Genomic DNA, 16,612 nt, shown 5'->3' with positions numbered 1-16,612 from the left:
CCATCAATGCACTAAATAAGAATCTGAAAGGAGAGATAGGTATGGGTTAAAGGACAACAAAGAAATGCATTACATTAATGAGTGTAATTCATCAGCGTTCAATTGAATTAAGTGTCCCTGTCTTCATTTTTTGCTGCTTTCACATTTGACCAACAGTGTATAATTCTTGACTGATATGTCAAAACAGTATAAAAACGCACAGAAACAGATTATAACTATATTTTGAGTGTAAAGTGTCCACAGAATTAACAAGTGTTTTCCCCATCCAAGCACAAAGTACAAATTCTGTAGGTCTGTTAAGGATTCACAAGTCAGAAATGCGAGTTCTTTACTGAATGATATGATTGCACACAATGAAAACAGAAAAAAAGGGGTAATAAAAGGGAGAACCACTGAATATCTATATTTTTTTATTCAGCAAAGCATATGCACATTTTACAAACTGCACAGAAACCCAATCGGCGAGAGATTGTCATTATTGGAACAGATCAGCTGTTATTAACATTTACAATCATGCAACAAGACAAGTGAAACAGCAACTATGACAGAGCTCTCTCTCTCGCACTCCTTCTTCCTCTGCCTGTCTGGATTAATTTAAAGAACACAGGTCAGGCCTCCCCTAAATAAACACAGCAAAACACACCCGACCCATCACACCCTTCAATGGTGAAACAGCATTTACACCAAATATTCAAATCAAACTAAAATAGAAAAATAAAAGATCAATGTGATCTGAATGTGAGCTGCATGCCAAGATTTACGTTATTTAGAATCATTTTGACTTATGTAACACCGAACGATCTTGCTGTCAGAAATCATACTTCACATTCAACAAATCTTGTAGGGTGGAAAAACTGAAATGACAGCCCTGTGGAATCAAGAATCACATTGTGGGCTGCTAGTGGTAAACTAGGTTTGCAGACTTAGAAATGAGTCGTGTTTAGCTCCTAATGTTTACAGCACCTCTAGATGTCAAACTCTCGCTTTCAAGCTGTTTACTGCTTGAGCAGACAGAGCTGATGCAAACAGGAGAAGGTCAACACATCCATACGGGTCGTCTATTTTAATGTCTCCACTACTCATTAGGTTTTGTTTTTTTATCAACACCACCTTTAAATGAAACACTCAATGCTCTCCTGTACAAAACCCCGCTCTTATCTTATCCTGGGATAACTGAGTGATCATCATGTCAGGCTGATTAAGTATTGTTTTGATTAAGCATTGTTCACATATGGAAAACAGGCAGTACTGGAGAGCTGGACAGAGCACACAGTACTATACTTGGGCGACAATGAAAAGAAATGTGGATTTTGGGGAGTGGGAACGATGGGGGAAAACTGAGAACAGAAGAAAAAAAAGTGACCAAAAGATTTAGAGGAAAAATGTATTGCATTTGAATGCACTGAATTTGCATTAAAGTTTAAATTTTAAAGGTGCTTTTAAATCAGGAATGAGTGGTAATAATAGAAAGAGACTAGCATTTTTCTTAAATTGTCCCAGTTAAGACAGCATGTACTGTGGTTTCAAAATGTCCTATCCACTTATTGAACACCAGTGACTAGGTATGTTTTGTAATAGGTTTTCTCCATCTTATGGTCATTCTGCATAAGTTTATGTTACTGGATAATGAGAACATATTCACTCATCTGAATAATGAAAGCAAACAGCGTCTCTATAAGGTATTCTTGACATTGTATAATTAGAAGCTGTGACAAAGAATGAAAGTGTTAGCTATTGCCTATTACTATCAATTACAGACCTGTCTCCTGCAGCCTGGAGCTGGATTGATTGCAATGTGTATTCCGAGGAGGAAAAGAGAAAGGATATAAAATGAAGATCTATGTAAGAAACATTCCATTAAAAGTTCATTTGCTGAAGTTGAAACTTCTGAACTAAAACTGATGTAATAAAAATCTTTAAGAGAATCAGGCACCCATGTCATCAAATCCAAGCAAACAAATATTAAATTGCAGTTTCTATCGAAGAAACCTTGTCTACCTTTGTATATAAAGCATGAGATTAAGTGGAAAAAAACATACAAATTTAAAAAGCTGCTATTATTTTTTAATTTTTGCAGTTATTGTGATCTTGTACACCATCCAAAAAGCAGCCCAGCTTTACACAATGTAGAATTTTGCATCTTCAAACATTTTGCCCATTTGTGGAGTTACTGTAATTACTAAAGTACCCACAAAAAGTTCAGCTTTCATATTGCACTCTGGAACCACGGGTTTATCCAATTTAATGTAGTAGAGAAATGTTTTTTATAAATACACTTGAAGCAGGTAAACAAAAGGAGGCATTTCTCTCACATTGGATAATTAATGTTTTATTGAGGAAGATATTCGGTCAGCTTCTCTGACTTGCAAACACTTTTCAAACTAAAGGGCTATTTACAAGGCCAGAACATTGCTGTTTAGCGTGCAAGGCATTGGAGCTTCTCAGCTGTAGGGTGCACAAACCAGCACCCCAGCTGGTTCCCAAACAAAGCAATGACAAATGCCAGGTTCCTGATGGCACTCTTTGAACAATTAGACTTAAAAGCTTGGTGCAACTTTAAAGGAATACATCATTTTTGTTTTAATAAAATGAAGGAACTGCAACACTCAATTCACAACTTCATGAATAAATGATACAACTTCTGCCCACATCTCATCAACGGTCTCTTGAAAGAGAAGTTAAAACTTCCAACACCTTGTTTTATGGTAATTTCCTTACATGACCTGTTTGACAAACTATCACAGCCAACTTGTTTGTTGGTCTTAAACAGCCGTTCCAGCACAAAGTTTTATTTACGTTTTAAAACATGGGGATGGGGGTTGAGAGTCTGGGTTTGAGGCCAATTATGTAATAAACTTAATAGGTATAATAGTGCTGTTTCTCTCGTCATGCTTCAGGTTCTAAGGATACTGATACTGAAAATTAAATCAAATGCATTGTAATCAACTGTTAAAATAAATATATATACACATCCTAAAAACTTAACATTAATTAAGCAACTAAGTACAACAAAGTTATCAGACGCTGAGGCCCTCCAGTTTGACACCCCTCTTTAAAATCATACCCAAATCTGGTGCAAAAACTTCAAGCACCAGCCCTGGATCCTCACTCAAACGTACAGCAATCGCAAGCAAATTAAATTCTGCCAGCAACAGAAGCAGAACTCTCCGAGAACTGCAGATTCTAGAAATGTAAATTAATGTGTCTGGGATGTCTTGTCACAACCTATTAGATTAGTCTGGATTTCTTAACCGATGTAAGGCTCTAAATTGCAGGAGGTAAAGGTCTAGCAAGCTAAAAGCCAAACCTAACATGGAAAGAAGAATCTGCCCCAAAACTTAATTTTGAAAAGAAATCACCATCTTCAATTATATGGTATATAGCACAACACAAGAGATGTTTGCTTTAAAAATTACACTCAGTCATGTCTTAAGAGTAAAAACTACCACAGTCCATTAAGGGATTGTGCAGAAAAAAATAATTCATCTGAAGTGCCTATACTGTTTCTGATAAAACCACCTTTACAGCTAAAAATTGCTGACTGTGAGGACTGCAATAAATGTAAATCAAATAGAAGACAATACAGACAAAAATGATACACATATTTTAAACCAAGACAGTCCTCTAATGAGGAAACTCAATTTAACTGTTCTGACACATTTGACTGTGTAATAAAAAAAAAACATCTTACTTTCAAGACAAAAGGCAAAGAGTCAAAAATACAGTCTCCAGGTGGAGGAAGACTGAGGCACGCTGGTTAGGTAGTGTTATACTACTCCCTTCGACACCTGTCCTAGGGACATACACAAAAATGTCAGTTTCCAATGTACTAACAGTTTCACACAAAAGCATTCATTAAAATACAGAAGACAGAAGCGAGGGGGCAAATATAAAAATATCTAGCAGGTGGGTAACACCATCTCACAGGAGTGAGCAGAGCAGGGCAGCTGTGCCAGTTTCTCACACTACAAAGAGAAGATTGTTGTATTAGCTAACAAGGTCTCAAGTTCCTAACGTAAGTTCTAAAAGTAATGTCGTATCACAGCTGGACAAAATGACAGAATTACTTCCATATTATTATATTGTTAACAGAAATAAAAGGTAAGTAAATAGTCTGATGAGGATAAGAAAGTTTTGGGAAAAAAGGGCGTTTAGTTAACTAATTCTGGAAACTATGGAGAAGCAAGAGACATCAAAAGAATGACAGGCAGCATTCTTAAGAGTTTAAGAGTTTAAGAAAGCTCAAATATGAAAAAACACAAAGGTCTACATTGAGGACAAGTATATTGTTTCACTCAAAATATTAAATTTAGAATATTTTAAACTGGAACCGACACACATACACTGGATTCTCACATTTTCTCTTTAAGAGCTTGTGTCAATCATCTGCAGCTACTACCTCAGAATAGTACATTCAATCAAACTTGTTTTTGCTGTAATATGTCACCTTCTTGGAATCATACGCAGCAACCCGTTTAAAATTTAGATCAGTGTTGAAGTCATATTTGGATTTGTAAAAAATGATTTCCTTAATGGAACCAAGCGATAAGCCAACAGTCCCTTGCAGGCTAGACAGTTAATGCAAAACCTTATTACGAAAAAAGTTACCAATGTTATACTTTCAACCTGCCTATGAATGGATGGAGTTCAACTGGCAATTCTTTTCAGGTCTGCAGAAAGGCCTATGGAAGTTGCACCATACAAGCATCTTTGCACAGTACACAACTATTTTATGGAAGCACCAGGAGGTTAAGAACAATTTACAGCACAGTTTGTATGTGTATGGGGGATTCAAATTAAAATAAATGGTCTTCTAGGTCAAGCTCTCAAAGATATGGACTTTTTTATCAAACCAACATAGATCAAAATTAGGTTTGTGTCTTCTTTGCTATAAGGAGGACTTGAGCCCATCTCACGAATGGGAAGAATTCAGCAGGCAGTCTTTTTCAGAGACGTTCAGAAGTGTTTGGATATCCATGCTGAATTGATTTATAAGTCTGTCAGAAGGCTTGTAGCATTTAGCTGCATGGTGGGGATGCTTAACTCAGACTGTCTGGGTGAGGCCTAGTCTGTTAGCAAACATTGCAGCTCCGGTTTGATCCACAGAGCAGCTTCATAGGATCAGGGAGCAAGGATCTTCACATGATTAAACAGCAGAAAACTCCTGTTTGAGGACTTTAAAAAAAGAAAATGTAAATATTAATTCTAACCCAAAGGCTGCTGTGGGATAAACTTGGATAATGTTGTCTTGGAGAAACCCAAATCCTGATATTCACATTGCACAACTTCAGTATCAGACAAGGGCAGAACTGTCCCAGATTTTTTTTCAGGATGCATTCTTCAGTTTCCCAGGGCTCAGTTTCTTTAGACAACAACAATTAAAAAAGAAGAGAAGTATGTAGAAGTGCAATTCCCATTCACCACCTCTGGAATATCCACAGCTGTCCAACGTCAAGTCAGGCTTCATCAAAGATGGCACCGGCGCACCAGCTGACAACTTCTGCATTGAATTAAAGAACCCTACAAATATTTACACAGTAGATACAGGCACTTAAAATGTCTTTGGTTGGAGTAACCCAACGTTGCAGAAAAATGCATTCACAGAGCTTTTCACCCTTGTCTGGGTTCAGTAGGCAACTAGTAAAATCAGTTATCAGTTTTTTTTAATTATTTTTCTTTTTAAGGTTCATTCTCATTTCAGATTTCCAATACTTCTTATCCTTCAGACAGAGCCACCTAAAATGAATGAACAAAAAGGAACAACGTTATTCATCTCGTTGAAGAGAAGTCACTTTGTCCTACTTATTTGACTTCTACTTAGTTTACTCTCATAAGCAAGACAGAAGACCTAGTGAGTTCAAAGCAATCATATCACAGTTAACATTAACACAGTTAAAAGCATTATAGAAGCTCACATGAGTGACAAACAGAATCACTTGGAAATGAACCTTAATAATGTAGAAGCTTCTTAAACAAATGCAGCACTTTTAGTGATAAGGGTGTATATAAAGTGTTCTTTTAAAATCAGAAACAGGTCCCCCCCCAAATCAAATGTAAGAAACACACTTTTGTAGCACATTATGTTGAACAGTATGGGCTTCAACAACATCTAGGTGGTAATCATTAGTCAAACAAAATCTTCTAAATAATGCATGTCTGAAAATACATAAGATATTATATATCTATCACTGGTATCATGGGGGTAAGATTTAATCCTCTTTTAAAAGACTGTGTTATCTGTACATCATTCATTCATAGCAAGACATCTGGAAACTGATTAGGGGAAAGAAGGCGTGGGTACAAAGGCCTGTTCACTGCTTCCACACGCTGGGCTCTTTCAAGCAAGGCAAGGCCTTTTCTCACAGGTTGAGCTTTGCTTGCCACACGTTGGAAAAGCACTGCACGTGAGTGAGCAAAAGGTGATATTACTGAAGCCAAGATAAATTCACATATAGCGATATTAAAATATTTAAATATTAAAGAACACCCAAATGAAGCTACATAATAAGAACAGCCTTGTTTGTTGAAAGTCACGTCAAAAGATGTGCAACATTTTCACCAATCAGAATAGAGAGCTCAGCCTCTACACTCAGTCCATTTTTAAAAGGTCTGGACTGACACTGGAAATACTCAGTTCCTCAGGCATTTTAGCTCCTGGGTAATCTTCTTCTTTGTATTTGAAACTTCAGAAAGTCTTTGCATGAGGGTGGCTCAAAGCCCAGTGTGAAATCAGATCTAAATAAAAGAAATTCTCAAACAGGCATAACAAGATTATGTAACAGGAGTGAAAGCATTTGAGGAATGTGCTTTTTCAAGGCTTCAGCAATACCCTCATAGTGCATTGTAAACATTGCCTGTGCAAAAGACTCTATAGATCGGAATATAACCTTAGAGATAAAGTTGATTTCTCCGAGATGTTACATAAGAAGGGTTACAAACAAGAGGAAGCCATTCAGCAGCACGACTGATGCAGCCATTTAAAACGTGTGAGCTGTATAAGATTTATAATAAATAATAATAATAAGAAGAAGAAGAATCTTTATTTCATAGAGCGCCTCTCACAGCGTTTTACAGTAAGGAAAAAAGGAGGAGAATTTGAACAATTAAAACCGAAGCTTTCCAATGCCGTAGAAGATGCAAAGGGGCAGACACAGACATCAATTTATTCAAAGCCTTTCTGAAAACGTCTGGGTTTGAAAGTGCTCAGCGAAGGCGACTCTCTGATATGGTTTGGGGTATAATAAGAGAATGCCCTGTCACCAACAGCATGTAGACGGGCTTGGGGGACAAACAGGAAACCAGAGATGGTGAGTAGGAAGATAAGTCAGACAGGTGCTGAAGTGCCAAGCCATGTAGAGCCTCCTTATAAGTGAGCATGAGGATTTCAAAGTCAACTCAAAACTTGATAGGCAGCTAGTCCAATGACGCTTGGACAAATCTGTGGTATGGTGAACACCACCGCATAATGCTATTTTTTGTTTTTTTTAATTTGTTAAAAATTAGGAGATGAAAGATCCTAATTTGGAGAAAAAAAGTCCTACGTATAAGTTTTAAATGTTTTATTTTTTTTATCTCATGGCACCAGGATATTGCTGTACAGAGCTAACAATCTTAGTTAAAGACTGTCTAAGTTAAAGCACACGTATGCTTGGGAACTTGATGCACTGTTGTTACAGTGAAAAGCAGAAGTCCATACTTCACATTAACATGTAAGCTCACAGTCACAACCCTTCCCACACTGTTTATTGTCCTTGATGCGTGAAGAAGCACAAACCAAAAGAGGCAGAATATTCAAGGAAGACATTTAATCGCAATTACCTTTTCAGGGCAGAAGTCTGCACTATTCGGACGTAATTTTCCTGGCCGGCCTTTGATGACTGCATAGCAGAACATCGTGATCACCATCACGAACAGGAAGTAACTGGTGTGCATGAGATGCAGGTTTATCAGCGAGCGATCATCCTGAGAAGAGACAAACATAAAGAACTGAAGCTCTATGGGAACAGCCGACAACAGCTTAAGTTCATGACACAAGCAGCAGAGAATGAAGCAGTGAGTGATTCCTCTCTAGCAACAAATTTAAGAAGTTCACTGCCACAAAAATGAATCATTAAAACATTATTCAGCACCTCTAAAATTTCCAAAACACAAAGACTGTCAACTTTGTAACTGACTGTGGAAGTCATGGACAATAAATAAGCTTACATTTTGACAATGGTCAAACCTGAGCCTTTGTTTCAGGTATATTAGTCTCAAAACAATATACACTTAAAAGCAATACTAGTCATCTTCAAGCAGGCATCAAACAAACTTTGGATTGAAAAGCAAATACACACAGGGCCTAATCCAATAGAAACAGACTATCTTTTAACTTGCTACAATAATGATCAATATGCAATTATGTAAAACTTTACATAAAAAATGTTTTTTTAACACAGATTTACAGTACGTTCAATAAACTACACATACCTGTACTTAAAGTTTATTTACAAAAAAGTAACAACATGTAATGACATGACTGCTTGAATATTGCAACATCTTGTGGCAAATTAGTTTGATATATTAGGAATTATAGTCGAGTATATAGATTTGATATTTTATGGTGGGTGTGAGTAATAAAAAGCACTTTAGCATGCCTTCAACAACAAATATATTGATATACAATAATTAAAATATCCATCCATTTTCTGTCCACTTAATGTGCAATTCAGGGAGCAAAGCAGCACAGACCCCGGACAGGACAAGAGTCCCCTGCCGGACAAACAGACACGCACTCTCACACCAGAGCCAATTAACCTACCACTACGTCTTTGTATTGTGGAAGGAAACCAGGGCACCCAGAGAAAATCCAAAGGAACACTGGGCAGAAGACGCAAACTCCGAACAGACAGCACCCCAGGTCCGGAATTGAACCCAGGGCCCCGGTGCTGTTAGGCAGCAATGCCAACCACTGTGCCAATGTGCTGCTTATTAATTACTTAAAATATGCTCTACAGTTTTATCTGCTTTACATATGTACATCAATCTACAACCATAAACTAGATTCAACTGACTGCAAGGTCATCTAACCATTCTCACCCAGATGTTCAGCTAATACTGACTGACACTCTGATGATCAGACAACACGTAGAAAGCTACTGTGTTGTCAGCTCTTCACTTTCATCACACAGTATTCCATTTGTTTAAACTCCCATTCAATAACGCGCTTCTGCCACAGCCAAAATCTTATTAAATAAAAGAAGCTTACCACTGTAATAAAACGTGTGGCCCCTCACACTGAAAAGGAATTGAATTTATAAAGAAAGACGCATGGGTTTTAATCACGTTGACACTGATGGAAAATATATTCTGCTAGTCCAAAACGTAGTTGACTGAAAGTGAAGGTTTTCGCTGTTATTACTGCTGCAGCTTTCTTGAAAGGGGGGCAGATTTCATTTATTTACTGGACTGCACCAGTAAAAAAAAAAAACAGTAAGACTGTCAGGTGCTGCCCCTTTCCTAATTGAATCACTGCCCTTTCTGCTGCACAGGGAAAGCTGATTACAGGATGTTTTGATAATTTCAGTGTGGTTCAAGAACACTTCAACTACTAGTTAAAACACGAGGAGAGGACGATCCTCGGGAAACATTAGAAATCACAGTACAAAAACAGCTCATACTGCTCTGGTGTCTCTTAATAGTCTACCCCCTGGTGTGTGGCACTGAATAAAATAGTGTTTCTTTAATGCAAACTGATATACTCACGTCTGGGACAATGACAGTGAGCTTGGGGTTTAAAGCATGATACACCTTGCCCACAGCTCCTTTGTAACACCAGAAGGGGTTGTAGTCCTGCGAGTATTTGGTGTTGGAGTCTCTGGCTGTGGTGAAGATCTTGTACCAGGATGTGGCATTGGTGTAGGTCTCAGGAACACAGTGTGGTGGCTGCCTGCAAAGCAAGGATAACAATTACTTAAAAACAGGAAAAGAAACAGCGTGATAACCGATTTGTAGATGACCATTACACAGATATGCATTTGATGGATTAGGAAATTAGGAGTTTAAACATCCTTCCATTTTCTAACAGCTTTATCCAATGCAGGATCACAGGAGAGCCAGGACCTATCCCAGCAAGCAATGGGCGCAAGGCAGGGCAGACGCTGGATGGGCCGCCAGTCCATCGCAGGGCACACACAGACAGACACGCCCACTCACACCACGCCAATTTACTGTGCAAACATGGTTAGCAAACGGTTGATAAATAACAGCATAAAAGCACATGAATGCTAAGCATTGTTCGGTGCCCTAAGAAAGGTTTATAAAACATTGTACCAGCTGGCTACAAGCCAGTAATTAAAAGGGTTTTAAGGAAAGCTTTCTTTCTTTGGAAAAAAAAAAAAAGATCTTTGAGCAAAAGCATGCAGCCTCCAACCAAATATGTTACAATCTCAGCCTGCTGTGTCTGCGTGGGAGTGCAGGCGGCCTCCGCAGAGCACCGTGAGGACTCACACTGTGACTGGGAAGACGTTGCTGGCTGCTGTGATGGTCATGCAGCTGATGAACACCATCTGCTCACAGTGCCCATGCAGAACGCAGTCATCCGAATTCCAGGACGCAGGAAGGGTGAAGGTGATGTTCATCTCTTCATGGGCTTCCCTGCCTAACCAGACAAGACAAGAGAGAAACTTGTCAGGGAACTACACCAACTCACACACTCCAAGATAATATTCACAACACAGAAATGACTACGAGAGGCTGCAAATACCAATTAGTCCAGATGTTTGCCAAGAAAAAAGCAGCAGCTTATGAAATTGCCCAAATTATTTTAGTACTCACCAAAAGCTTAAATATAAGAAAGGTTACAAAGAAGAGGCAATTCAGTTCATCCAGTGTGTTTGTTACCTAACTCCTCCAGCAGTTTCTCAAAAAAAAAAAAAGCTGAAGATGCGCTTTTAACAGCACTGCTAGCTCCAGACCCCTGAAGCCCTTTGTGCAAAAAAGGGCCTCTTGGTCTCAGTTTTAAAAGCACTTCTTCATAGTGTCCAACTGGGTCCTCTGGTCTGCATTCACTGTTGATTCTGGAGACGTCTGCAGGGCTGACTTTGTTAATGCCTTTGAGGAATCTGAATACTCGGATCAGATCTCGTAATCTTGTAATCAAGACCAAAAGAGTTCTTTCAGCTTGTCAAGGTGGGGCGTTTCTTTGAGCCCAGGAATGTATTTGCTCAATTTTCCTCAGCCTGATTCTAGAACAGGAGTGTATTTTTTTTTGTAAGGTGCAAACCAAAACTGCACACAGTTCTAGCTGCGATCCTCCTAGTACACTGTTGTATTTTAACACAGGTGCACACTCTGGGGCTCACCTGAAAGGCCGACCTGCTGGCCCAGCACTGTGGCGTAGAGATGGGTGATGTTGCGGGAGTAACCCCCGAACGGGCGCAGGGGGTCAAGCGTGAGGGTGATGGGGACGGAGATGTTGATGGGACCCGAGTCCTCCAGCAGGGGGGGGGCCTGAGTGTTGAGCCGGGCCTGGCCGCTGGTCACGGTGCTCTCCGGCGTAGTCGACTCATTCAGCCCATGCTTCAGGGTCTCGTTCTCCGAGATACAGAAATCCAGCTCGTTGAAGCGCAGCAGGAAGGTGTTCCAGTCCTTGCAAATTTTAAAGGCATAAATGCTAGTGCATGCCTGCTTTTCAATCCACGCAGATCACAGTTCAACAACGCTCTCACTGTCACAGTTTTAAAGGGCATGATGTTTTGATTTTTACTTTCAATTGAAACTTAAAATTTAAATCAATGCTTTTCCTCCTAAAACGTCTCACTTTCTATACACGCATAAAAGGTTTTAAACATACGTGGAAATGAACAATCCGGCTCAGCAAAAAGTATACGGAGCATCAAAATAAATACTCAATTTCTGCATGCATGCTTTCCGAAAAATAGAGCAGACAAATTTTGGATACTGAATCAATGGATCAAGTGTCATTTGGATTAACTGATCACTCACGACTAACTTGAGTGACTTTGAATAAGCAATTAACAACCTCATTAGTGAAAGCTGATTGGGGCCATGTAATGAAATGAATTAACCTGTTGAACTTCAAGCATTCTGGATCAATACAGAAAGCAATCCACATGCCTGGCTTATCAAGAGAACAATATCTTTATGCCATTGGAATGCTGGGGGTTGGAATAAGTAGGAGCACCACTGGCATACTCCAAGCCAGCAATTTCTATCATTGCAACATGTTACAGCCAAATAAGGTCTAGCAGTTAAACTATACGAGATGTCGCAACACTCTGCCGAGATTGACATTTCCACGCTCTGAGTCACTTTTTCACATTCCGCCGCATCAGGAACGCCAGGTAGCCACAGCTGATTGAAGATGACCTAACAGGACATCGTTACACTGATCAAGACTGGGAACCTCACTTGAAGCCCATCCTGTGGGCTCACCCTGATGGGACAACATGCCAGCAGCACAAAGGCACGCTCTCATGCTGCTCCTGTAGCGACAGCAGAATTGGAAGATGAGAATGTGACAGTTATGCTGTGGATATCTTCTTGCCAGACTTCAGTACGACTGAACATCTGTGGACAAGCTGGGACAATATGTGGCATCAAGGGTACAAAGAGCAATCAACAGGCATGTTCTTAAGGCTGTAAGAGGAATGGAGCAGAATCCCACAAGACAGTATATGCAACATAGTGCAAAACATGCAAGACAGACATACAAGCTTGTATTGCTTCTGACTGTGGTCATACTACTAGCCTGTGGATTTCAGAGTACACCATGTGTTAATCCATGCATCCATGTCCTAACCACTTCATCCAATTCATGTTTGCGGTGGAGCTGGAGCCTATCCTGGCAAGCAACAGGGACAAGGCAGGATACACCCTGGATGGGACGCCAGTCTATCACAGGGCACACCCAGACACAAACACGCACACTCATACCAGGGCCTATTTTCACACAAACTCCACAGAAATAACACCCCAGGAATTGAACTAAGGGCCCCAACGCTGTAAGGAAACAATGTTAACCCCTGCTCCACGAGCTTCCCGCTATGTTAATGACAAACGTTAATAAGCATAGCAAATTTGCCTATATCAAACTGGAAGTGCACCAACGACAAAAAGCTGGTAGTGCTTTGCATTTTTTTTCAAAGGTTATGTATCTTTTAAAGCTCAGAATAATTCGTGTATAGTGGATCTGTCAAATGTTGGATGATAACTGATAACTTCCAAGGTTCAAATGTTAACGTTCTGAAAAACAAAAACTAGAAGGGCCAATCTGGGGGCTGATTAGTTACAGAAATCACTCTGCAGCCGGTTTCTTGAGTGTGCATCACATCAGTGAGGTAACGTGGTTTTGTAACCGTTTTTTGACACTTTCAGCTTGAAAGCTCTTTAAGATTGCCGTCAAGAATTCTGTGAATTCCAAAGGAGAAAAAAAAAACAATCCATTACTTGAGCCAGAATGTGCTAGTACAAGTGGTGCTGCCTGGGTCTGATCTGGCAATCTCCCAGCTCTGGGCCCTGTTTTGTACTCCCAGGCACAGGCCCATGCCAAAAGAACCAGTGAGAATCCCTGCAAACCACTTTTACATCCTTTTATTTCATCTGAAAAGATGTCTAGCATCTACCTTTAGCAAGAGGAGCTCAGTAACAAGTGAACTTAGACAAGAGTATGCAACCAATTAAAATAAAACTGACAGTGAATCATTTATTGCTAAATATGCCAATGAATGTTTTACTGAAGAAGCAACGGGGAATCCTCCCACCTCAGTCATCTCTGGGGATTTGATCTCCTTAATTTTGAAGAAGTAGCCGATAGTGAGGAAGGCAATGGCCACAGCACTTACACTGACCATAAAAATGACCAGTGGAGGCCGGCTACTGATGTAGGTCTTCAGATTCTCCAGGGGATTGATGCTGAGCATTGCTCCTGTCAAATACACCTGCAAACACAAAGACAGTCAGTTCACACCAGTGCTCACCAAAGCAAAGCAGCAAAATAAACTGCTGCTTGTGAGGATCAAAGATCTTTCCAACCCGATAGTTCCCAATTCTATCACTAATGGCCACGCTCTATCTGCATCCTCACAGAGGGGTTTCGGAACTCGTATTGCAGAACGACATCTGAAACCCAAATGATCCAGAAACATGGACCACTTCTTCCCCCTTTTCTTAACGACAGACTCATCTCCTTCTAAATCCATTTGCAGAATTCGGCTTTTCACACCTCTCCTCCTGTTCTCACTGAGTTTGGACACTCATTCTCACCTGCTTCACAACCACCCCTACTTAACTACTCTGTCTTTTCTTCTCTGCCTTATTTATCTGCTAGTTCCCCTCTCTCTGTTACACCTGATGAAGGCTCCTCAGTCGAAACCTTGTGCTTCATTTCTTTACCTTTCGCCATGCAATGAAACCTGTTCCTTTACTGCCTACAAGGACAGATTCCACAAAATTCAGAATTTGCACTTAATTTACATGTTATTACATGAGAGCTTCTTTGACTGTTGTCTATTGTAAACTGACTGGACCAACTAAAATGAACTATTTACTGCTAAGATATACTGGATGGTGACAAAATTCACTGAAGACCTACAGAGCTCCACTGCACAAACATTTACTTAAGGGGCCTGCTCTGCTGAAGAAAAAAACACTTTTCAAAGGAAAGGAAATGCACCTACATGACTGAACATACAAGTGTGTGGTGGACATTGAAGAAACCACAGAAGCTTTAAATGTCAGATTTTCTGTCCAGTGGTAGTTGACTCTTAATCTGGTACTGAAGAGACTATTTTAACTCATATCTCTGCAAATGGAGGATGGCTTTAGACTAATAGACGTTCCTAAGCATTTGTAAGCAAATGCTGAGGAAACAATGCTAAAAATAACAAAACAATTAAGCAGCCACAGAATGCATTCTTTGAAAAAGAAAGCTTTCACCTGCAACAGCAACTGAACCGCCCTGCAGAGCTGTCTGGTCAGTACAGTGGCAAAGCTACAGCAGAAAGGTACGCTAGACGCAGGAAATAGAGAACAACTAAAACTACGCAAGAACATGAAGACACGGGTCCACACATCTTTATATAGAGAAATAAAAGAACCCTTGAAAAATAGAAAAAATGGGTATAGGCATTACAGAAGAAAGACTGCCATCACAATAAAACAAATGCCCAATAACAACTGTAAAACACAATAGCAGGCAGTCGTACTTCCTAGATTACAGGTCATTCCGTCTTGCACTGTAACACCGGAGGGCCAAAGATTTTAACAGAAATAGCTTTGTATTAAAAAAAAATACAAAATCCTTCGTTCACAGTCATAATTTCCACACACTAGGCACTGAGTGCAAACTTCCACGCGTGTCTTTCGTTCACAGTAAATAAAAAAGACTGACACCGATGTGTTGGCTCCTGTCAAGAGCCTACAATTAAAAGTCAACTGTCATAACACCCGTGGACTTGCCTTTTAGTCTGTCTTGCGATATTTTCTTCCTAATGACAATTCAAAGCTAAATAATACATTTTCCCCCCACGTTTTCTAAAAACAAACCACGCAGATCTCGCAGTACCTTCCTCTGAGCGCCACCTGGTCAAAAGGTCTCCCGACAGCTGACGATAACTACCGTTTACAAAGGCACAACTACAAAATGGCCAGGCTGCTCACTAAGTGTGGCGTACCTGCCTGCATTTAAATCCTAGGTGATCTAAACAACCTCTGCTCATGTACACCGGCAAGGTGCGACCCTGACGCAACCAATGCTGTCAACAACGTTAAAGCTCAAGACAAAAGTGAGCACAGTCAAACCACTGCGCACATCACCATTAACACGTCAATACACAGACGGAGACCCCAGTGAAGACACGTATGGTTTTCTTCCTCTGTGAGGAATGAGCACGTATGTGAATGTCACGCTTAGGGGTTGTTTTCGAGGGAGTGCGACGCCACCAAAAAACAACAACAACACGATATCAGTTTATCCATGAAGTTTCTCGATCAATTTACGACTACGGGCATTATGACGGGTATTTGTAAAGCGCCACAGTCAGTTGTTGTTATTTGTGCATCAGTGAAATACGTCATATTTATTATCTACAACATCCTGCACTTCCAGCCAGCTTGCTGGCGAACACACAGCAGCCCGGCCTTATTTACTCCTTTAATGCGTTTCAACAACCGTGGGGAAGGGAGGGAAAAAAAAAGTTTTTCCCCCCCCTCCCAATTGGTGGGCTTATTCGAGCAGCGCGTTTCAAAGCGAACAGCTCGCAACCTCAAATACCTGTCGGAGGCGGATTGCTGATTTGCCATGAAGACAATTACTCACCATTTTTCTTTCCTTGTGAGCCGCGGCTTGCGAGTCGATATTAGATCCGGAGAGTAAATTTCGGCCTCACGGGACAGTCGGAGCTTATAGCACTGGAAGGGCCGCTTGCCTCCTGTCCCATTATCTGCCCGTCCCTGCCAGCCTCGGTTCCCAGTTCACTTTCCTTTATTACTCAAGGATGTTGTTTTTACTCTTCTCGCACCTACTGCCTGCCGAGCCTTGCCTCTATTTACTGAGCTGACGGCTTCGTCGCCACTGCGCAGGCGTACGCCATCTCCGGCCCTATTCGCGAAA

General features: G+C 40.4%; 1 protein-coding gene across 8 annotated transcripts; it reads right to left on the bottom strand.

Moving 5' to 3' along the window:
• Nucleotides 1-393: 393 nt before the first annotated feature.
• Nucleotides 394-16,562, bottom strand: tmem248 (transmembrane protein 248). Of its 8 annotated transcripts, XM_088615772.1 has the most exons (9): nt 15,460-15,878; nt 14,938-15,010; nt 14,266-14,429; nt 13,764-13,940; nt 11,343-11,628; nt 10,489-10,639; nt 9,745-9,928; nt 7,819-7,962; nt 394-5,736 (listed from the first exon to the last, which is right to left on the bottom strand). In XM_088615772.1, exons 4-9 carry the CDS (start codon nt 13,920-13,922, stop codon nt 5,716-5,718), a joined length of 945 nt encoding a protein of 314 aa, XP_088471898.1. In that variant the 5' UTR covers nt 13,923-13,940; nt 14,266-14,429; nt 14,938-15,010; nt 15,460-15,878; the 3' UTR covers nt 394-5,715. The 8 variants fall into 8 exon arrangements, with proteins under 8 accessions (XP_088471898.1, XP_088471899.1, XP_088471897.1 ...); XM_088615773.1 differs by lacking the exon at nt 14,266-14,429; XM_088615771.1 differs by lacking the exon at nt 15,460-15,878 and having other exon boundaries at nt 14,938-15,421.
• Nucleotides 16,563-16,612: the final 50 nt, after the last annotated feature.

Source organism: Lepisosteus platostomus, chromosome 22 (assembly GCF_059453375.1).
Source record: "Lepisosteus platostomus isolate fLepPlt1 chromosome 22, fLepPlt1.hap1, whole genome shotgun sequence".
Taxonomy (NCBI): domain Eukaryota; kingdom Metazoa; phylum Chordata; class Actinopteri; order Semionotiformes; family Lepisosteidae; genus Lepisosteus; species Lepisosteus platostomus.
The sequence above is the reverse complement of the archived record's forward strand: the minus strand, read 5'-3'. Positions and strand labels throughout refer to the sequence as shown.

Excerpts from the sequence above, each read along its gene's own strand:
- tmem248 (XM_088615767.1), bottom strand. The coding sequence starts at position 15,054 with ATGTTCTTGCGTAGTTTTAGTTGTTCTCTATTTCCTGCGTCTAGCGTA. Across the intron at positions 11,629-13,763 it reads AATCCCCAGAGATGACTGAG|GACTGGAACACCTTCCTGCT; the intron begins GTGGGAGGATTC and ends AAAATTTGCAAG. Across the intron at positions 9,929-10,488 it reads AACGTCTTCCCAGTCACAGT|GCAGCCACCACACTGTGTTC; the intron begins GTGAGTCCTCAC and ends CTTGCTTTGCAG.